Source organism: Mustela erminea, chromosome 13 (genome assembly GCF_009829155.1).
Source record: "Mustela erminea isolate mMusErm1 chromosome 13, mMusErm1.Pri, whole genome shotgun sequence".
Taxonomy (NCBI): domain Eukaryota; kingdom Metazoa; phylum Chordata; class Mammalia; order Carnivora; family Mustelidae; genus Mustela; species Mustela erminea.
Window position 1 is genome coordinate 58,390,398 of NC_045626.1, and position 23,243 is coordinate 58,413,640.

Below are 23,243 nucleotides of genomic sequence, written 5' to 3' on the forward strand. Positions count from 1 at the left end.
ACTGAGAGAGATTGGAGGAGCTGCTCCCAGTGGGGCAAGACACTCCCTGAAGTGAAGAGGTGATAGTCCAAGAAAAGAACATTCGAGGTCTAAGTGGAACTCGGTTATAGTAGAAGGAAGGAAATTGGTCCTCTCAGTGTTTAACTAAAATTAACAAGTAATTTTTGGTAGTTTTTGTGTGTGTGCAGCAACATTCTATGGGAAGTACAAGAAAAGAGAGGAAAGTATTTTCCATAGAGCTATTTGCGTCTATTTGGAAAGCCAAGAGTAGTACGCATAGGAGGAAACGATCTAACGAGTAAATACAAGACTATATTTAATAAAGCTCCAAATGTCATGGTGCAGAAGAGACAAAAGAATTCAGGAAAAGGGAAGTCTGTAGTCATCTGGAGTGATTTGGAAAGGCTTACGGATGAAGTGTGCCCTCAGCTGCCCTGTCAGGGATCAGTCAGGTAGGAGGAAATTCCAGGAAGGGAAGGTAATGGACAGAGGCATGGAGGTGGGAGGGAGTTCGGCATGTATTATGGAGGAGAGATCCTGAAGAACACTTACTTACCTTGCCATTTGCCTGCGGAATGGCGGGAGATACAAGGATACTGAGGGGATAGTTTATGCCTGGCTTAAAAGAATGAAGAGTGAGTGAGTGGAGCTGGGGCTTCTTCCTCCTACGTGCCCATCTCTTGTACCCCTGACACCATTCTTTACCTGCCAGTCATGGCCCTATTGTCTCCTGAGCCTATGTGGCCTCAGGCTCCTTTGTAACAATGCTTCCTGTGGTTATCACCAGTTAAGGAGATGAAATGTACTTGCCAGCCTCAAGGCAAGGGCTGTGGGAGCCATTCTAGATCCTTGAGCAAGCGATTGGTACAATCTCCTGTGTGAGAGCTGGAGGGAGACCTGGACTTGGCAGCCAGGATGATCCTCCTACAGCTTTCCCACAAATACACCGACCACGTCTGCAATCACCAGGCATTGGTTGTTTCAATTTTTTGGATCAACCTGAGGCCTTTAGCAGATAAAGATACATCTGGAAATAAATGTTTTTTGGTGTGGGTTTTTTTTTTTTTTTTTTTTTTGCTAAGTATACATACATTGCTTTTATTTCTTATATATGCCTCCAAATCTCAGTCCCATCTTGATGGTGGGCCAAAAAGGAGTATAAGAGTTTGTTTAATATGATACAAACCAAGTAATGGAACTCGAGATGCTGGATCGCGAAAATCCAGCTTATTCCAAATACTAAAGCCCAAAAGCCAAGGAACATCAAAAGCCACCACGGAAGGTCTGTAAATATCATGGCCAGTATTAAAATGCACACGGTGTTTTCTGTATGTGAGATGAGTCAAGTGTGTGCTGCTAAGTGTGCGTTTTGTGGTCCGAGATGCGCTTTTCCTTCTGATGCTGTGCCAGCGGGTAAACCCGTATCTGATGCTGGTATGGACATGGGACGGAAGGAACTGAAGTCTGAGCTCCGGGAGGGAGCCCAGCGAGGATGTCTGGAATTTTCCTTTTTTTTCCCCTTGTAAAATATTCTTAATGAAGAATATATAAAACATTGATGTATATTTTAAAGGATCATGGGAATTTTAAAGAATAAAACAAATGACCATGTATCAGTGAGTAAGCCTTCCTTCTCAACCCTATCCCCCATCTCCCCCCAGAAATAACCCTGACTTCTGGGATCATCGTTTCTTTGCTTCTTCTATGCTTTACGACTCACATTTGCATTACTAAATAAAAGATTTAGGTTTGCCAGTTTTTGAATTTTATTTTCATTGGAATATGACTGTACCTATTACGTGATGACTTGTCTCTTGCACTTAACATTTCTGGGAGATTCATCCTGATGAATGTTAGCTGGATTTTGTTCATTTTCATTGCTGTATACTATTCTTTATGAGCATGACACAGTTTACTCATCCTTCATGAGGGGTATTTGAGTTATTTCTGGCGTGGCCTTACTGTGACTATGGCTTCTTGGATAGTCTCATACGTCTTGAAGTGCTGTGTGTACACATTTTTCGAACTCCAGTGGGTAAGAGTTTAATTGCTGAGCCGCAGGGTGAGCACACACTCAGTTCTCCTAGGTAACACCAATGCTTTCTGCAGTGGGGACCAGTGGTGTGTGGGACCTCCTGCTGCTCTACTTCCCTCAGTCTTAGTACCATAAGATGTGAGGGTGTAAGAAATTACATCTGAGAGTAATTTCCACTCGCCTTTCCCCAGTTACCAAGAAAGTTGGCATCTTCCTACATGTTTAGGGGTCCCTTCAGTTTCCTCTTATGTGAAGAGCCTGTTCAAGTCTTGCCACTTTTTCTGTTGGGTTGTTTACCCTAATCTTGTATATTTAAAGGATTTAAAATATGTGTGTGTGTGTGTGTGTGTGTGTGTGTGTGTGTGTATTCCCTAAACATATGTATGTATTGAAATATTTTCTTCAAATTTATGTTTCAGCTTCCTGATCTTTATTTTTGTCTTTGCATTATCAGAAGTCCTTAATTCCTATGTAATAGAATTTATTGATGTTTTCCCTTTGTGCTTTGGGTGTTTATTTATTTATATATTTTTTGGCTGCGGAAAGAGTCTTATTTAAGAAGACTTTCCACGCCCCTGAGATCATGAAGATATTCCTATGCTGATTATCTTTCTAAAACCTTACAGTTTTATGTCCCTATCTGTCTTTAGATCACTGGAAATTGATTTTTATATCTGCTGTCTAAGGTTTCCCTGATAGCTGTCCAGATGGTTAGCTGTGTTGGTTGTAAAGTCCATACTTTCCCCACAGACGTACACAATCTCATTCATATGTCACATATCATTTATGAACGGGGCTCTTTATTCTGTTCCATTGGCCTGTCTATCCATCTATGTGCCAATACTACATGTCTGAATTCGTATAGCTTTATCAGAGATTCTGATAAATGGTCTGTAATCACTTTAACTAATATTCCTAGTTGGCCCCGGAGAAGATATCAAAAGTGTGTATGGTTTGGAAGTGGATATGTTGTGGTCTGGTGAAAGTGGGGGGAGTGTTAGGACTGAAACCTACATGTGGTAATGTGTATGCTGGGTGTATGTGTATTTATTTTTATGGCTAATTTAAAAAAATTAAGTAGACCTTTTGTTTTGGTTTTGCATTGGGGTGCCTGGGTTTCTCAGTTTTTAGGCATCTGCCTTCAGCTCAGGTCATGATCCCGGGGTCCTGGAATTGAGTCCCACATAGGACTCGTGTTCAGCGGGGAGCCTGCTTCTCCCTCCCCCACTCCTCTCTTGCTGTGTCTCTCTTTGTCAAATAAATAAATAAAATAAAAATCTTAAAAAAAAAAACAGAATAGTTTTGCATTTATAGAAACGTTGAAAATGTAGTATGAAGAGTTCCCATATAATTTTTAAAGATCTATTTATTTATTTATTTATTTATTTTAGAGGCAGGGAGAGGCAAAAGGAGAGGGAGGGAGAGTACCAAGCAGACTCCTTGCTGAGCATGGAGCTCGACAGGGGGTCTCAATCCCACAGCCCTGAGACCCAATCTGAGCTGAAACCAAGAGTCAGATACCCAAACAACTATGCCACACAGATGCCCCAATTTTCCCCTACTATTAGCATCTTATATTACAGTAGGACATTTGTCACAACTAAGGAGCTGATATTGATACTTCATTATTAACTAAAGTTCATACTTTATTCAGATTTCATCAATTTTTCTCTGATGTCCTTTGTTTTAGTTCTAAGATCCCATCCGGAATATTGAGTATCATAATACACTTAGTTGACATGACTCTCCAGGCTCCTCTGGGCTGTGATAGTTTCTCAGACTTTCTTTTTTTCTGATGACCTCAATAGTTTTACGGGTCCTGGTTGGGTATTTTGGAGAATATCTCTCAATTAGAGTTTGTCTGACATTGTTCTCATGATTAAACTGGGGTTATGGGTTTGGGTGAGGAAGACCACAGTGGTAAAGTGCTATTTTCATTACTTACTAATTACCACTGGTGATGCTGACCTTGGTTACCCAGCTGAGGTAGTGTTTGTCAGGTTTCCGCACCATACATTTACTTCCCCCTACTTTCCCTACTGCTCTCTTGGAAGGAAGTCTATGTGCACACTCAAAGGGTAGGGATTACGCTCCCCCTCCTGGAGAGACAGATCTAGGGATGCCTGGATGGCTCAGTCAGTTAAACGTCTGCCTTTGGCTCAGGTCATGATCCCAGGGTCCTGGGATCTATCCTGCATGGGGCTCCTTGCTCAGCAGGGAGCCTGCTTTTCCCTCTGGCTGCTCCTCCCCCTGCTTGTGCTCTCTCTTTCTTTCAAATAAATAAATAAATAAAATCTTTAAAAGAAAGAGAGAGAGGAATATCCACATACATTATTCAGAATTCTTCTGCAGATGAAATTTGTCACTTCTACCCACTTAACTAGTTTATTCAGCCATTTATTTATATCAGAATGGACTCACAGATGTTTATTTTATGCTTTAGGTTATACTGCAGTACTGTGTTATCTCATCTGTTGTTCCAACGGTTCCAGCTTTGGCCACTGGGAGTTCTTTCTTTTGGCTCCTGTGTCCCTTTAACATATGCTTATCATTTGGATTTTTAGGCACTTCCTTCCTTTCTGGCATAACAAGATGTTACGGACTCATCCTGCATATTTTGGGCTTCGGCCCTAGAATCAGCCATTTCTCCAAGGAGCTCTAGTTCTTCTTATTGAAGAATGGTATTTAAAAGCCAAAATATGGGCTGTATTGGCTCATTGACACTGGGGTGTCACTGGTTCTAGGACCTTAGAGCAAGCGGAGCTAGGAAATGCAGTATGTATACTTGCTCAAGTGTGCATGCATTTTTGTCAGTTGGCCCTTGGACAACATGGGGGGTCAGTGGTGCTGACCCCCCATTCCACCTGAAGTCTGGGTATAATTTTGACTTTCCAAAAATATATCTAGAAGCCTTATTGATAATAGAAACAGGTCATCAGCACATATTTCATATGTTATATGTATTATATACTATATTCTTATAACAAAGCAAATTAGAGAAGAGAAAATGTTATTAAGGAAATCATAAGAGAAAATACATTTATGAGTACAGTATAGTATTTATGTACATAGACCTGTGCCCCTCGAATCATGTTGCTCAAAAGTCAACTGTAATTATTTCTACATCTATCCATCTGCATCTATAGTGAGATAAACATAAGTTCATTTTGATGCCTCTGGATTCTAAAATCAGAAGCACATAGTTCATTTTAACCTTCTTTAGGGGGCAGGGGAAGGATGTTTTCTGAAGTCATCAACAGATGTAATCGCTTTTCAGCCTTTTGGCGAAGACCAAGTGTAAAGTCATCAACAGATGTGTTATAAAGCAGAGTGGCAAGATTTTTGTTCTTAGAGATTTTCTTAGAAGATTCAATAATCTTTTTTTTTTTTTTAAGATTTTATTTTTAAGTAATCTCCACACCCATCCTGGGACTCAACTCACAACCCCGAGATCAAAAGTCATATGCTCTACCGACTGAGCCAGCCAGGCATCCCAGAGGATACAGTAATCTTTTTCCTTGCACTTTCCATGCTGCCCAAAGTTTCAGAGTTTCAGAATGTCACTTCTATTATGGATTATAGCCTCTTCAATGATTTCTTTGAAGCAGCACAATAATTACTTCTATTTTTATACTGTTCATGTAGGTAGTGGTCATTCTTCCTATGTGCCACATGCTATTATAAGTAGTTCACGATAATCTTCACAATCCTGTAAAAGAGTCTCTCTCCTTCTCCCGCCTTGATGAGGAAATTGAGACATGGAGGCTAAGGTGCTTGTGTCAGGTCTTGTACCTAAAAGGGTGTTGGTACAGCTTTACACCTGCCCATCTGTCCCGGAGCCCGTGTTCTTGACCATCATGCTCTATTGCATCTTATAAAAAGGACAAACACAATCCATGAGGGAGAATCCTTTCCAAATGACCGAGGGAAGATGGCAGCCGATCAGCTTCTCCTCAGAGGGTTTGAAACTCTTTCCTGTGGTTCTCTCCGGCCTTCTTAGGACTAGCTTCAACTTCTGTCTGGAGAAAGGGGTCTTAAGAAGCAAAGGAATGGCCAGGTCTCCCTAAAGAACCTGTGTTTTCTGCTCCGTTCTCCGTTCTCATTCAGTTCAAAGGCTGACATTTTCCATGAGAAACAATCCATTTAAGTCTGTGGCGAGAACCTGACACTGCTTGTTTGAACTCGACACCAGGAATGTGGCCCCAGGTGAATAGCAGTTATGGACACACATGAATAAGTAAGCAAGGTCCCATGGGAACAGAAACACTTCCCAGGGTGCACATGGTGAGGGCTTTAACCGTAAGCACTTATCTCATTGTAAATGAAAGACCCATCAGGTCTTTGCTGCAAAGGTGGTAATTACACTTTTTTTTTTTTTTTTTTAAAGTTCATTTGGTTTTAGTTCCACCTCACAGGGAAACCAATCTGGTTGTCTATAAGAATGAGCATTTTAAACATTTTAAATTTTGCTGCTTTAATTATTGCTAAACTGGTGGCCTCGTCAAATTGGTACACAGACCTCTTGCACAGTTAGAGAAAGTGTGAGCTAATGTGACACAACTTGCCCTGCTTATTCATTCAGTGGCTGCTTGAGGGAGTGGGGAGGGCTGAGGGCTGAGACCATTTCGTGGCTCACGGCAGCCTTTGCAGACAGCAGCCCTCCTCCGCATGGTTCTGACAGAATGTTGTGAATGATTGCTACTGCTTTTGGCAAGAATACCTTAAACATGTTGGATGGTTTTGACAAAAAAGAATTCCACCAGACATTGAACAACCGCATCCTGCTCACTGTAACCTTGCCACTTCCTCCTAGCCTGCTTAGTTGGTCTTCTAAGCTTGACCTTGGAAGGGGGCTGTGGCTGGGGGAGAGAGGAACAATATAGGGCAAAACTTGCTTTTTAAAAGATTTCCTTTATTCATTTGAAAGAGATAATATGAGCGAGCACGAATGGCGGGAGGAGCAGAGGGAGAGAGAAAAGCAGGGTCCCTGCAGATCAGGGATCCCCACTCCCACCCCCAAGGCAGGGTTCGATCCCAGGACCTGAGCCAAAGGCAGACGCTTAACTGACTGAGCCATCTAGGCATCTTGATAGGGCAAAACTTTTTAAGTGAAATGTTAACTGCTTTATTCCAGGAGTTTGGCAGAATATGAAATGCTTGGTTATTGCTGTTCCGGTGGTTTAGAAATAGAATATACCTTCTAGAACAGACCCAGGCCACCAGAAAGTTTCTTTTGGGAAGAGCTCATGGGGCCACTCTTCTTTTATTTTATCACTTGTAAAATATTGCCTGAGACCTGTGTATTTGATTATGTCCTAGGTGTAGTCATCTTTTTTTTTTTTTTTTTAAGATTTCATTTATTTATTTGACAGAGAGATCACAAGTAGGCAGAGAGGCAGGCAGAGAGGTGAGGTGGAGCAGGCTCTCTGCCGAGCAGAGAGCCTGATGCAGGGCTTGATCCCAGGACACTGGGATCATGACCGGAGCCGAAGGCAGAGGCTTTAACCCACTGAGCCACCCAGGCACCCCAGATGTAGTCATCTTAATACAGATTTCCAAACTCATGACTTCGTAGTATCAGATTGTGAATTGGATAGACTGCAGAAATAACAAACTCAGTGTTTTACAGTCTACCCCTTAGAAGAGTTATGCTCAAGCCATAGAATGCATAAGAAGCCGTTGGGACGTTGTCCGAATACCTATTTCTGGGACTTGCCTAATGGGCCTTTCTGGTTCAGAAAGGATCTTCTTTTGTAATGAGTCCAGAATAATCATGAAGACAGTGGTCTGTAGAACACACCTGAGAGATGAGTCCCTGAGAGAATTCATGGGCATCTTCTGAGGTTGTCTAGAGAAGGCTGAATTATGATTGCTCTGTGACCGACTATAGGAATCTTGAACGTTTGTCCTCATTTTGTCTTTGTTTTTAGCATCAACTTATGTGGTTGGGTTTTTTTTGTTTGTTTTTTTCTTTCAACTTAATGTGTTTAAGTTCTGGAAACTTCTTAGAGATTATGATTGTTCTGCATTTAAACTTCCATGAGCTCTTTGGAATACATGGTCATTCTGCCAACAGTGTGTGAGCATCACTTTTCCTCTCTCTCTGGGCTCTAACACTGCAGATACTAAACTTTTTCATCTTTGGCAATCTGATATATGAATCACGTGATCCTCATTTTCATGGGAGGTGTTTGAATTGTTAGCAGGACCAGGAAAACCAAGGTTGTCTAGTGCACAATTATTCTTCACCTATCTACAGATACTAACCAACTAGAAAACCAATCAAATCAATGTTAAAACCCACTTTATAATAGCAATACAAACCTCAAATACCTAGAAATAAGCTTTTCTGGTGTGTGTGTCCTTTTTAAATTTTGAAATATTTTAAATCCTAGGAATGAATTTAGCAAATAATGAGCAAGAACTATATAGATAAAACATACAAGCTGTGGTAGGACACAAAACATTTAAATCAATGAAAAGGTATACTTTTCCTTGGATAGGAAAACTCAGTATTGTAAAAATGTCAGTTTGCTCTAAATTAAACCACAAATTCACTGAGATTCCACTCAAATTACCAAAAAGACATTTAAAAAGAGTTTTACAAAATGATCCTAAAATTCATCTAGAAAAATAAACAGAGGGGCACCTGGGTTGGCTCATTTGGTTGAGCATCCGACTCTTCATGTCAGCTGAGGTCATAATCTTGGAGTCGTGATATCGAGACCCAGGTCAGGCTCCATACTGCGCAGAGTCTGCTTGGGATTCTTTCTCCCTGTCCCTCAGCCCTTTCCCCTGTTCTTTTCTCTAAAATCAATCAATCAATCTTTTAAAAAAATAATAATAAATAGGTAGAAATAGTATTGAAGGGACAAATCCCAACAGATATTGATATCTATTTTAATGATTGAGTAAGAAAACAATATAGCATTGTCACAGAATTGCACAGAAAATCATTAAATAGATGAGACAATCAAGAAACAGGGTGAAATACATAGAGAAATTTAGTATATGATAAAGATAATTTTTAAATAAGTATAAAAAGGGATAGTTCAATAAATGGTCTTGGAATAATTAACTAGTCATGGAGAAAATGAGAAAAAATAAATTGAAAGTGGGACGAGGATTTAAATGTAAAATAACAAAACCATAAAAGTTACAGAAAGCAGATGACTGTTAAAAATAATCTTGGAAGTTAGAATGAACTGTCTAATCATGACATAAAACTCAGAAAACATAGAGGAAAATAATAGAAAGTCTGACTACATAAAAACTTCCATGTGGCAAAGATCTGAACACAAAAGATAAGCTGAAGAAATGTGGAAAATATGTTACAAAGGACTAGGTTTCTTAATATGCAAAGAGCATTTACAAATAAATAAGAAAAAAATTCAAATCATGTGAACCAAAGTAGTTAAAGAACATGCATAAAATGTCACAGAGTAAGATATATTCATGCTTATGAAAAGTTACCATTTTTAGGGGCACCTGGGTGGCTCAGTCATTAGGCATCTGCCTTTGGTTCAGGTCATGATCCCGGGGTCCTGGAATCAAGCCCCACATCAGGCTCCCTGTTCAGTGGAAAGCCTGCTTCTCCCTCTCCCTCTCCCTCTCCCCCTGCTTGTGTTCCCTCTCTCACTGTCTCTGTCTCTCTCTGTCAAATAAAAAAATAAAATCTTTAAAAAAAAAAAAAAAAGAAAAGAAAAGTTATTACTTTGAATACAAGTTACTCAGAATTAATGTCAGATTTTTTCATAGACAAAGACTTCAAAATACGAGGCAATTTAACTTTGGGGTAATTTATCAAAATTAATGTATTTAATGAGTTGGCTGATGTAGCCTGTATTCACTCATTCTTCTGTGGAATAGCAATGAGTGGCCCGCAAGCTTTCTTGGACCATAAAATGAAGGGGTTGAGTCACATAAACCTGTGAAGGACCTTCAGATTCTGAAACAGTTAGTCTGAGCCTCCTGTTCACTTGTTTCCTCCATCTGCATCATTTCCTCAGTCTTTCTGGGGGCATTCTGTAAGAAAATGGTGCCATGCCACCATCCTTGCTGATATAGCTTTGCAGCAACTGATTAAAGAAACACTGATATAGCACTGATTAAGTTCTGAGTATTGTTTTGAGCACTTTATAATATCAAATTTCTTAACATGTAGAATTGCTATAAAGCATTCATCCCATCTAGTAGAATGAGGGGCATAAGACCTGGGGCAGGGGAAGTACCGTGGGAGTCACCTATCTCTATTGACTTCCAGGAGGAACCCATGGAACTGAACCTTCCTGATGAACCCCTAGGGGGGACAGCATCATTCTGCCTTTAGTCTACCTTAAGCTTTGAATGCCCTCCCTCTCAGGTAGGGCTTCAGGAATTCCTTCTTGGGGTGGTTGCCCTCCTCTTCCTCTGCCATCAATGGGGGAGGATCACGGAGAATTAAACACCTTTGAAATTAGAATGAGTCAGCTGCCATGTTACCAGGTTACCTCTTGAACAACGAAACAAGGACCCTTGCTGGGCAGTGCAGCCGTTGAAAACTCTGGAGCCCACAAGAATGCTGTTTTGTGACCTCCTCCCCTATGGAGAGCCTCCGAGTGCTGTAGCCTGCTCCGGCCTCTGCCTGGGTCTGAGACACGTGACAGGCCACTGTGTGGGCCACGCCGAAGTATAAGCTGATTAACATCAGACCTGGGTTAAAAGAAGACTCCCCTTCTGTGTGTTTCCACCCTAAGCCTGAGCCATATTGCTCTCTCTCCCCATCACTCTGCTCTTGGTCCCGACCCTGACTCTGGTCTCTTCTGATGTCCCTTGAATTTAGTGTTTTCCTGGGGAAGGGATGGTAGCCTCCCCCGATCTCCAGCTTTCCCACTTTCTCTGCCTTTCATGTCTTCCGTTGGCTCTGCATCCTGGCCACTGTGCCTGCCTGTGGCTGCTTTCCGGTGGGGGGTAGGACGTCAGACAGTTAAGAAAGAAACCCTCAGGGGCGCCTGGGTGGCTCAGTGGGTTAAAGCCTCTGCCTTCAGCTCAGGTCATGGTCTCAGGGTCCTGGGATAGAGCCCTGCATCAGGCTCTCTGCTCAGCGGGGAGCCTGCTTCCTCCTCTCTCTCTCTGCCTGCCTTTCTGACTACCTGTAATCTCTGTCTATCAAATAAATAAATATTTTAAAAAAAGAAAGAAAGAAAGAAAGAAACCCTCGGTGACGCTGATATGTAAGGTAGGGGCTGAAGGGGCAGTTGTGGGAAGGGTGCCAAGGGAGAAGGATGCCCCATCTACACTTCTTGCACTTCCTGGCTGGTTGGCAGTAAGTCGTTTTTCTTTTTTTTTTTTTTTTTTAAGATTTTATTTATTTGAGACAGAGAGAGAACGAGCAGGGGCTGGGGCAGAGGGAGAGGGAGAAGCAGACTCCTTGCTGAGTAGGAAGCCTGACTAGGACTTCGATCCCAGGACCCTGGTTCATGACCTGAGCCAAAGACAGAGGCTTAACCGAGTCACCCAGGTGCCCCTGGCAGTTACTCCTCTGGGTTATTTCTGGGAGTCCAGAATTCTGTACACAGGTTTGTCTAGAAAGTCGAAAAACCGTTTTTCCCATCAAAATTGATTAGCTGTGTTTACGCTCTGGCTTGGGAAAATTAGTTTCAATCTACCTGTTCCAATGCCTAGCACAATGTCCAGTATATGGCAGACACTTGGTAAATGTTTGTTGAAAAAAAAATGAACGAAAGCCATTAGATGCCATAGTCTCATGCAAGCCTAATGACAGAAGACCAGTGATGGCCTCCTTCTAGCTGTGGGTGGCGGGCCTACCCTGACATGCTGCTGGGGGCGTTCCCAGTGGTTTCTATTTTACCTGCAAGAGGTCCCAAGGAAGGAAATTCTCACCTTTTTAAGGCTCTTCCTTCAGACTAGTTGTGTGTAGTTGTGCCTGTTTGTTCCAATGATAATTTGCCGATGCCACCAGGCGTCTGGTGCTTAAATTCCGATAGTTACTACACGGAGTCAGCACAGATCCCACAGATTAAGGTCTCAGCCCTTCAAGACTGTCCCTCCCTCCACTTCAGATGCCAGATGAAGGTCTTGGGTATCCCCAAGTTAACCTCACTTCTTCCCAGCAGACTACCAGTTTAGGGGGCTCTTAGGTCCCCTCCACAGAAGGTTCGATAATTCAGTAGAACAGAGTTCTATGCACTCAGGAAAGCACTAGATTTAGGATTATAGGTTTCCTCTAAAGAATACAAGTCAGGACCAGGCAAAGGGAAGAGATGCATAGAGCAAGGGGCTCCCAGCCCCTCCGTATGTTCACCGAGTCCAACCCTCCAAGCCCTGAGCTCAAGAGTTTTCACGGAGGTTTCCTTACTTAGTCATGATTAATTAAATCTCCAATTCTCCTGTCCCCAGGGTTGGAGAGTGGGGCTGAAAATTTCAACTCTCTAATCACGGGGTTGGGTCCTCTGGCAACCAATCCCTATCTGAAGCTCAGTAGGGGCCTGTACCTATAAAAAAAACTCAGGTTTGGCATATTAGAGCTCTTTACGAATAACAAAGGACACACCTATTACCTAGGTAACTTCGTGGTTTCAGGAACTCTGTGCCAAGGAGCAAGGAGAAAGGAAATACCTATTTCTTTTTATACCACAGTAGAGGGAACCTGTTTTGACAGACTCGGGAGTTGGTCCTTCTGATTTCAGTTCGTTGTTAGAGGGACTTCCACTGGCCCTCCAGGCTGAGTAAGAACCTGTTCTTCAGAGGATGGGATATGCCCTTCCCTTGCCTCCTCCCCTGACTCCAGTATCTTACAGTTTGAGGATCTTTCGAACCCCACATTTTTTCTGTCTATAAAGATCCAAAGAATGGCCTCTGGAATGTGGGTGCCAATTGGGTGTCAAGGTCTGATGGGAGCAAAGGGGGCAGAGCCAGAGGGTCTTAGACCCTGCCTCCAGCCCAGACTCACTGTGTCATTTTGGGAAAATAATTTATTTCATAAGACTGTCTCTAAGCACGGAAGAAGTGTGAGGACATGCTTTTCTTATCTGTCCATTTCCGGGTGCAGCGTGTAGACTGTGAGACGGTGAGCCTCCCGCCCCCAGGCTTACAGTTATGCTAGGATGGACATTTTGGACTCTATAGCAAGTGACTTTGTTCTTGCCTTAATCTTGGCAAAACCTACTTCACTCCTCTTTGTCTCACAAAGGGACTAAGGAGAGGTGGGCTAGGGAAGCATGTGACTGTAATCTGCTCTCAACCTGAGGGGTCTACAAGGCCTCCTTGATGGCAGACTCGCCCCTACCCCCAGGTGGAGATTAGCAAGGCACACCCTGTCTTACCTGAACCTCATTTGGGTAGAGATGAGCCCCACCCTTCTATCTGTGCTTTGATAAAGACTGCCGGGAAGAAATAAAAAGTAGGGTAACATGCCCAATTGAACATCGAAAAACCCTTTTCTAGGGTGTTTCAAATGTAAAATTCATTGCCACCAAAAAATTCAAGTTTCTTTTTTTCCTCCCTTCAATCTTTGTGAGAGGCCTGTGGTTTGTCTGTTGGAAACAGTAGAGAGGGCAGCTTAAGGAGCATAGCTTTTCCCAGAGGGTCTTTGGTAAGAAAGATGATGGCGGTACAGATTGTAACTGACAGAACTCAGGAGACTTCTTTTCTCTGGTTTGGAATCCTGGGGCCCCTGCCTTTACTATGGTAGCCTCTCCTTGAGCCCTTTTCCACCAAACTCCTGAAAAGTCCTCCTCTCATTTGATTTGGGGTCTATAATGAATTTAAATGCCAAGGATGGATTTCCCCAGTAACTTTATAATCCAGTTATAGCCTTTTTGGAGGCATTTGGAGGGCTGGAGAGAAGGGAAGGAGTTGGGAGGGGGATACAGTCTCTTTACCCCGCTCCCAGTTTTGATTTTCAGTCCGCCTTTCTGCTTTTCCTGTAGCCATCTGTCTAGTCCAGCGTTGTATTCTCCCCCGCCCACAGCCTTCGAGAGCTTCCAAATTCTTCTCCTCCCTCCCCACTCCTGTCTCTGTGGTGTACCGTTTTCCCCTAGAATGTGGGGCTGACCCTGTTGCCGTCTTGTTCTTTAGTGGCCGCTGGGCATGAGACAGGTGTCGGGGGTGTCTGCCGGCCTCTTTGCCGGGATTGCTGCTGGCGACCCCCTCCCTTCTCAGCTCCATACTGACCTTCTCTCCATTCTGATGCCGTATCATTCCGTTGTGAATCCGTATACTTCCTGTACTCTGTACACTTTCTGTACTCTGTATACTTCCTATACTTCTATAAACTACCTATATTCATATACTTCTGTACACTTTCTGTACTACTTGTGTACACTTCCTGTACATCTGTACACTTTCTGTACTTCTGTACCTTCCTGTACTTCTGTACTTTTGGTACTTCTGTACTTCCTGTCATTCCAAGTGCTTTATTGCCTTTATTATCCTCATATTGCAAATGTTACAATGTTGTGAGTTAGAGTAACCATGGATGTTTGTCTTTGCTCTCAAGAGTAGGTTCCAGAAGGCAGGGATTACTGTTTTCTCTAGCACCTACAAGAGAGACTGGCGTATAATAACCACTCAATAAATATTTGTTGAATAAATGACTAAACTTCTGGGGGAACAGGAACGGTGTCTTTTTAATCTTCGGAGCCACCACAGCATCTTCCTATTAAAAATAGGTCAATAAATGTCTTTCTAGGTTATTCATTTAAATAGAGTTCATGTCCTAACATCTTTGCAGGAACAGACTTTTATAGGAAAAAGTCTGGTTTGGTCCTATTGCATCACAGCCTTTAGCTATAACCATGGTCATTTCCAGACATTCACATCCTGTCGCATATTCTCGCTGACATGTGAAAGACAAAATGCACAAAGTTCTGCAAGAGCATGTGTGTTGCAGGACCGTGCACACGTGTGTACGTGCACATACACACAGACAAGTTAAAAAAAACTACGAGTCATTTTTTTATGGGAAAAGAATTGAAATCAGCCCGAACTCTGCAAGCTGAAATGGATGTGGCCATCTTCCTAACGAGTTTTTCTAATGTTCTAGAATTCTTTCCTTCAGTGGAACCGGGCACAGCATTTTACATATGGAGGGTGGGGAAGGTCTTGTAATTCCATGGATACCAGTGACCAGGTTTTAAACTTTCACCATTTTCACAAATACTAGCTCTCAGTATTTGCCAAGAGACCGAGTGGTTATTCAACAAGACTTAGATAAAGGAGCTGTTTCTGCATGAGCTTCCTGTTTGGTTTTTTGGGGTTTTGTATTATACAAATGAGCATTCATTTCTGTCTGGGTGTGACCTCTTTTCTAGGGAAGTTCCCTTGAAGGACGCTAAGGAATATGCTGAATCCATAGGTGCTGTTGTGGTTGAAACAAGCGCGAAAAATGCTATTAATATCGAAGAGCTCTTTCAAGGAATCAGTAAGTACCTGAACTGCGTTTTTGGCTTTGCTTACATTTGTATGCTTCTGAGAGTCACAGGATACAATCCCGGGGTGCCACCTAAGAGCTTTCCCTCTGTGGGACTCTGTCTGGTGCCATGGATATAGAACTTGGAGTCTGCACTTGTTACTCCTGACCTATGTACGGAGATTAGGAATCTCCATAGTTCTTGTGCCTTAACCTGTCGATTCTCTGTTTTATGAATCAAAATGAAATAAGTGTGTTGCAAAAGAAGTGATCATGATTAGAAAAGTGTATGTGGGGTTTTTTTTTTTTTTTTTAGATTTTATTTATCTATTTGACAGAGAGAGACATAGCGAGAGAGGGAACACAAGCAGGGGGAGTGGGAGAGGGAGAAGCAGGCCTCCCACTAAGCATGGAGCCTGATGCAGGGCTCGATCTCAGGACTCTGGGATCATGACCTGCGCTGAAGGCAGACGCTTAATGACTGAGCCACCCAGGCGCCCCATGGTGTGTGTTTTGTAGCATGTTGTGTTAGTATGTTGAGGGTGAGAGAAATACAACAGACAAGGTGTAGGAAATTCACAAGGTGTAGGAAATTCAAGTCACGTGTTAAACGTAATGATTCTAGGTAAACAAAATAAAGGAAACTTTTGGTAATTCCTTTCGCCTGATGGTCGTCAGAAAAAATGAGTCTCCATCCCACAAGAACTGAAATTGGGAATTAGGCGGACGGTCAATTCTTCTCATTTCTAATTAGCCAGTTAATGGCAGGGAAGGTGGCCCCTTCTTTTGTCTCCTGTTCTGGGTCACATTATCATTCCCTTTCTTTATGCTGTTCCCCATAAATAACCTTTATCTAGGACCTGTGCTCCAGCTGATGGCCAGATTTCCCCTTCACAACTTCTTTGGTAAAAATGTTCTGCATTGGGTCCCCTCAGAGAGCTTCCTGCTGCCCGCTGTCTTGGGAGACTGTCCTGGGATGTCCCCAGAGCATAACAGGGGACTTCACCCAAGTATCAACCTTTCCTGATGGGCTGGGACTCCGAGGCCTGGGGTACCCGCCTTAGGAAGAGTCGAATCCCTGAACAGTTGGCAGTTGTTCTCAAAGGTCTTATCTGGTTCCAGATAATTCCAGAAGGGAATTCCAGAGGGAAACTGATGGTTTGATCTCTCTTCTGCCTGCGGTCATTGTTGGCGGGGCACTCAAAGTTAGAGGGGCTGTCACTTCCCAGAACTGATCTGATTTCCTTTTAACCGGTTTTGGTTCATTACACTAGGCTCCAAGAACACGTAGCAGGGATTATTTTGTTTGTTTCTCTTGGCTTGATGGGGAATTTCACTTGGAGAGGGGGAACTCCGACATGGGCTACTTACATGATACAGAAATACACAAAAACACACACAGCCCCAGTCTTATTGTTCACTGGGGTCCACATTACCTTTCCTCCCATCCTCCTTCAGAGGCGTCGTGTTTCTGCTGTTATTGTACACTCGCAATAGAACGATGTTCTCTAAATTCATTGACCTTAGCAGTTGAACTCCAGAATGCTAGGCTGTCATTTTATGTTGGAAACCCTGGATCCCCAGACTCCTGCTCCTTCCTGAAAATGGGCCGTGACCACAATGCTCGGCTGTGAAGGGACTGCTCAGCTGCCTGCCCTCTGTTTCTGTGGAACGCTGGGTGACATCTTAGAGCTTTTGTCCTGAACTCATTCCATTAACCTCATTTTCCCTCCTGTCAAACTCTTTTCCAGGGGCGTTCGGCTTTTCTGGTATGTTAGGCAAGTATTCAACATTTTGTTTTGATTAAAGGTTTTAATTAGTGGAGCCAGATAGCTCCTGAGGACTATGACATTGACCCCTTTCCTTCATGCAGCTCCTTATGCGTTCTGGAACCCTCTCCCCAGCACAAGCCCCTGGCAGGCAGGTGGTGCAGACGGCAGCGGCCAGGGAAGGAAGCACAGTGCTCTGCACCCTTGGAATTCAGCTTGAGGTTTCTGCCCGAGCTAGGAGACTTTCCAAGGTGTGCACAGATCATGATTAAAATAAAGGGGGAAATAGGAACCGTAAAGAAGAAAATAAGCCCAAGTGGCAAGTATTGATATCTTACCAGAAATATACCTCTTTGTATGATGCATCTCTTCACCCACATGAGGTCTTTATGGCTCAAGGTGATGATGACATTGAGTAAGGAATTCCCAAGATCTTGGTGGTCTTCTTCACTGGAGAAAAAGCACATGTTTGCAGTGCCTGGGTGGCCCAGTTTGTTAAGGGTCTGCGTTCCGCTCCGGTAATGATCCCGGAGTCCCGGGATCGAGCCTCCCGCTCCTGGCTAAGCGGGGAATCTGCTTCTCCCTGTACACCTCCCCCAGTCATGGTCTCTCTCTCTCTCTCTCTCAAATAAACAGATAAAATCTTTAAAAAAAGAAAGAGAGGGCGCCTGGGTGGCTCAGTGGGTTGGGCCGCTGCCTTCAGCTCAGGTCATGATCTCAGGTCCTGGGATCGGGTCCCGCATCGGGCTCTCTGCTCTGCGGGGAGCCTGCTTCCTCCTCTCTCTCTCTCTGCCTATTTGTGATCTCTCTCTGTCAAATTAAAGATAAATAAATAAATAAATAAATAAAAAATAAAAAAAGAAAGAAAGAAAGAAAAAGAAAGAGGGAGCATGTGTTTTGTTTAAAGCACTGGGTAATTATGGCTTCAAATAATTAATTCCTATATAAGCCATAGAGTAGATGTACCACCTCATCTTCTATGTCAAATAAACAATTATTTCTCTCGCATTATACACGGCCTGCCGCAAGACCTCTAGCCGCGTGTATCCTGTAAGCGCTGGTGCCTCTTTACTCCTTCAGGTGAATTTCTTCAGAACAGTGTTGTAGCCTAATTACAGGTTAATTTAAAATGCAGTACCAAGTACACCTAAATACACTGCGGCAGACATTTCGTTTATTTTCCTTTTCCCTGTTCCTACTTGTATTACATGCGCTCCTCCCTGAGCTCAAAATAGAACGGGATATTGCTGACTTGTACACTCCCCAAAGCAATGTTCCAGAGACAAACGTGCCCAGGAGAAAAGATGCAATAAAAAAAAAAAAGTGGTGAGAATAAAGGCCCTTTGAAAAGGTGTGCTTAAACGAAATTAATTCATACTGACTTGGAGGAAGAGACAGATGATTCTCTTCTATATTCCCAGAGTGTTCATAAACCAGAAAGAGACAACCATGTTTCCTAGGCATGAGTTAATGTACTTATGAACTGGAAATTGTTTAGAGAACTATTATCTGTTTGTGAAGGCTGAAGCTACCTTGTAAAGGATTTGGGTACTGCCCTGTTTTGGGGGGTGGGGAGCTGGGCACAGCCTGTCCTCACGTGGTATCCTCTGGTTGGCATTCCTCCACGTACCCTTTTCCCAATCCTGGTTTTGGAGCTCCTTTACCCCGCTGTCTATGGCTCGTTCTCCTCCATGCATTTCTCCCCAAGGTTGTTCCTTTCTCTTTCTTGAGATCTTATACCTTTATTTGGAACATTGAGGCTTTCCTCCTTGAGCTGAAAGATAAAGAACTATTCTTGGCCAAGAAAATTTTGATACATTTGAGCGTTTGGACCAGTGTATGAAAGCACAAAGATACTCTGTTGCTATTTACTCTTGATGGTGTTACATATCAAAACCAAACTCCTGATGGTTTTCCTTGTGAAACTCCTCTCTCTGCTGGACTCTGGTCTTGGCAGGTGGAGTTCGGAGGTCTCGTGTCTGCTCCCCATCACGCTTCTTCTTTACCTCCTCCATCACACATCTGCCGTCTGAGACCCTGAATGTGATTCTCCTCCTTCCTCCCGGCCAATCACAATGCCTTGAAGGGTGCAGTTCCTATCTTTTTCCTTATGGAAATGTCATTGGCCCCAACTCTTTTGGGTGGTTCCCAAGGTTCCTTATGGCTTCCCCATCATTCTGACATTTGAACACATGTAAATGATGAAATTAAATGAACATGTTAAATGAATACTTTAAATGGTTCTCCAGATGCTTTAGGTGTATACCTACAACAAGGTCTCTGTGAGCAGATCTTACTGTCATATTCTCTGTAATGCTAAGATGAGTAAATAGGATAGGGCTGAATTCAGATTTTTGAGTTTGGATCTTCATCCTCCCTAATAATGTACCAGAGGCAATATTTCAGTGTGATTGCTAGATCAAGAGAAATGCAGCTGTCCTACTATGGGAACTTAATGATGGATGATCCCAGTCCATTGGACAGGCCTGGTACGTCTTCATACATGTGTTTAATAAACACATCCTGTACTCATCTGTGGGTCAGGTGCCTTGCTAGACATCGAGGACACCAAGATGAACAAAGCTGGCCGTCAAGGCCGGAGACAGCCTATCGGCACAGAGTAGACTGTGCATGTATAATTACACATTGTTATAAATGCTTTGAAGCAAAAGAACAGGACCATGGGGATAGTGACAGGTGGGGGGATGTCGCTCCCCAGGCAGGGCGCTGTTGCTCTCGTGCAGAAGGAGGGAGGGTGGACGGGGTGGACGAACGTGGACGTGAATTTCGGAAATCTTTTGGAAGTGGAATCAGGAACACGGGAAACAGGCAGGGCGTGGGGACCTAGGGAGAGAGTGGTACAAGCCAATCCTCGTTCTCTAGGTCCCCTTTCCTGGCCCATGAAGGCTGTCTTGGGGCTGCATCTGAAGGGAGCCTACCAGACTGCATTCTGGAGCATGAGAAGCACAGGTTTGGGTTTGTGGATTTTAATTTTCCAACTTAAATACCGTTTGGGTTTTTTTAAAAACCTCTCCCTAAGAGCAAAAAGAAATGGAGCTGCAGGCTCACCAGAAAAATGTCTGTTTCGGGGTGGGACCTCTGCCAGACAGCTGTGCTTTTGTTCCAGTTAATTTGAATGCTGACTATGGAGAAGAGAACACAGGGCTTTCTTCTGAAAATCACATCTGGAGACACTGTGGACATTAAACTAGGTTTTTTTGTTTGTTGGTAGTTTGGGAACAAGGTGAGAGATATTTTTTCAAGTGAGTATAATTAGGTACAAGCGTATTGGTTTGGAAAAATTAGACTAGAGTGTTCCTACGACAGGCAGAAAGTTACAACTTGTGGGCAGGGATCAGCTCTTGTTTTATAATTCTTTGCACAGTGTTAGCTTTGTTAAGTGCCCTGGATTTTGACAATTCTCCAGTAGTTACTTTTTGTTTGGAGAAGATTTAGAAACAAAAGGAAGTGTTTGCAAATTTTATAGTAGTGCAGTTAGCTGTCAAATGAAAGTAGGTTTAGCTAAGCCACCAAGGGACAGGAAGGACAAAGACAAAGCCTGTCTACTTTCTGACACTGAAAAAGTTAATTTAGGGACTACAATAAAAAGGATGTCCATGAAATAATTTCATTTTCAGAATAGGTACAAGTGGGTTATCAAAAGCCCTAAACCTGCATATCTTTTATCCCAATGATTCCAAAGCAGAAATTGGTCAGGTGTGCAAAATGTAGCAGGAATGTTTAGCACACAGCACAGCTCTCATTCTGTCCCATTGTTGCAATTGCTTAAAGGTTTATTAACTCATTTTGTGCACCATTTTTTGCTGAGAAATAAGCACTGTTATCATCCCTATTTTACATAAGGGGAAGCTGAGGCATGAAGAGGTTTGTCTAGGTCACAGAGCTGGTAAGTGAGTAGCCTGTATTAGAAGCCTGGCAGGACGCTCTGGAATTTCTAGTCTGTCTCACTGCCCATTGCCTATGGCAGCTTATGGTAACGTTATTCATGATAGTAAAAACAAAAAACAAAACAAAACAAAAAAAAAACAAGAAAAAAACAGGAAATGACTTAATGGTCCAAAAGTTGGGAAATGGTTTTTTAAAAAAGCCATGCTCTCACACTATAAACTAGTGTTTAAAAACAATGATGTAAATCTGTATTCCTGACGTGGAAAGGTAAATGGCTGACTGTGAAACAGGAGTTACGGACTGGTTTGTAGAGTATCTTGATTTTGTAAAAATATGCACCATATAATATATATTGGTAAATAATACATTCTTCCGGGCGAAGTTTGGAAGGATACATAATACACTTGGAATGTTAACAGTGGTTGTTTCATGGTGGTAAAGTTCCAGGGAACTAAAAAACAAAAACAGGCTTTATTTTGGAAAATTTTAAAAATGCACACCAGTAAACCAAATAACCCAGTGAACCAGCATGCACACATAACCAGGCTGTTTCATCTCTACGCCGCACTCCCCTCACCCCCCACCAGAATCATTTCGAAGGGAATTCCAGACATGATTTCATCTGTAAATGTTTTCAGAGTGTAGCTTTTTTACATTATATGTTAATAAAATACAACCCAATTAAAAAAGAATGTAATGTTTTTTATGTAGCAACAATTTCATTATTACTTTAGTAATAATAATGCTGTTATCCTATCAATATCATCAAATAGTCAGTGTTCAAATTTCCAAATGTCTCGTTTGCCCTAAATGGTTTCTCTGTTTGCGTTTTACCGTTTGAATCAGGATGCAAATGAATTCCACACAGTGATCAGTGGATACGTCTCTTAAGCCTCTCGTAAGCCAGAGAGTCCCTCTCCATCTTGCTCCCTTTGTTCCCGCACGTAATTTCTTTATTCAAGAAATGAGATCAGTCCGTTGCCTAACACAGTATGGACTTTGCTGGGTGGGTTCCCGGGTTGCTCAGTAGTATTCCATTGCATAAGGAAAAATGTGTTAATTCGTTCACTTAACATTTGGGGTGTTTTCAGCTTTTGGCAATTATAAGTAAGTTTGCTGTGAACATTCACATACGAGTCTGTGTGGATAACTACCTCGGCGTGGAATGGCTGGCTTATCTACTCGGTAATGTTTAACGTTTTAAGGGACTGCAAATAGTTTTCCAAAGTGTTTTTGGCATTTTATATTGCTGTCACAAATGTGGGAGAGCTCTAGTAGCTTCACATCCTCATCAACACTTGTTTTGGTCAGTTGATAAAATTGCAGTCATTCAGATGGGGTTTTGGTGGTATCTCCTTGTAATTTTAATGTTCATCTTCCTGGTGACTAATAATGTCTGCTTTTTTATATGCTTATGTGCAATTCCTGTGTCTCATTTGGCAAAATGTTGTTTCAAATTTTGCCTGTTTCGTGTTGAGTTGTTTGCTTTCGTATTATCAAATTTTTTATATATTCTGGATACATGTGTTTTTATCAGATATTTGGTTTTTTCGAGTATTTTCTCTCAGGCTGTGACTTGCCTTTTCATTTTCTTGACAATGTCTTTTGAAGAGCAGAAGTTCTTAATTTTGATGAAATCTGTCTTGTTAGATTTTCCCCTTGTGGCGAGTGTTTTTTGTGTCTTATAATTTTTAAATGTTAAAATAGAAAAATGAAAGGGACATATCCATTCAAGGGAATATTATACAACAATAAAAAGAAATGAGCTGTCAGGCCATGAAAGGACATGGTATAACGTTAAATGTGTATTGCTAAGTGAAAGAAGCCAATCAAAAAAGACTATGTTACATTATATGATCCCAACTATGAGACATTCTAGAAAAGGCAAACTTAGAGGGACGGTGGAAAAGTCAGTGGTCACCAGAGGCTCATCGTAGGAAGGAGGGAGGGATGAATCGGGGAGCACAGAGGATTTTTAGGGCAGTGAAACTCTTCTGTATGGTGTTGTAATGGAGGATGCCTAATATTATACATTTTATCAAAATCCAAACGATATACAACACCCAAGAATGAGCCCTAATATAAACTAAGGACTTCTGTTCATAACAATCGATGATGG

At 42.4% G+C, this 23,243-nt stretch overlaps 1 protein-coding gene across 1 annotated transcript in view; it reads left to right on the plus strand.

The window, feature by feature from the left end:
* Positions 1-23,243, plus strand: part of RAB31 (RAB31, member RAS oncogene family) — a 130,356-nt gene that overhangs the window by 98,939 nt on the left and 8,174 nt on the right. The window contains exon 6 of the mRNA XM_032309492.1: positions 15,349-15,458. Within this exon, the coding sequence (XP_032165383.1) occupies positions 15,349-15,458 (110 nt within the window). The remainder of the gene's footprint in view (positions 1-15,348; positions 15,459-23,243) is intronic.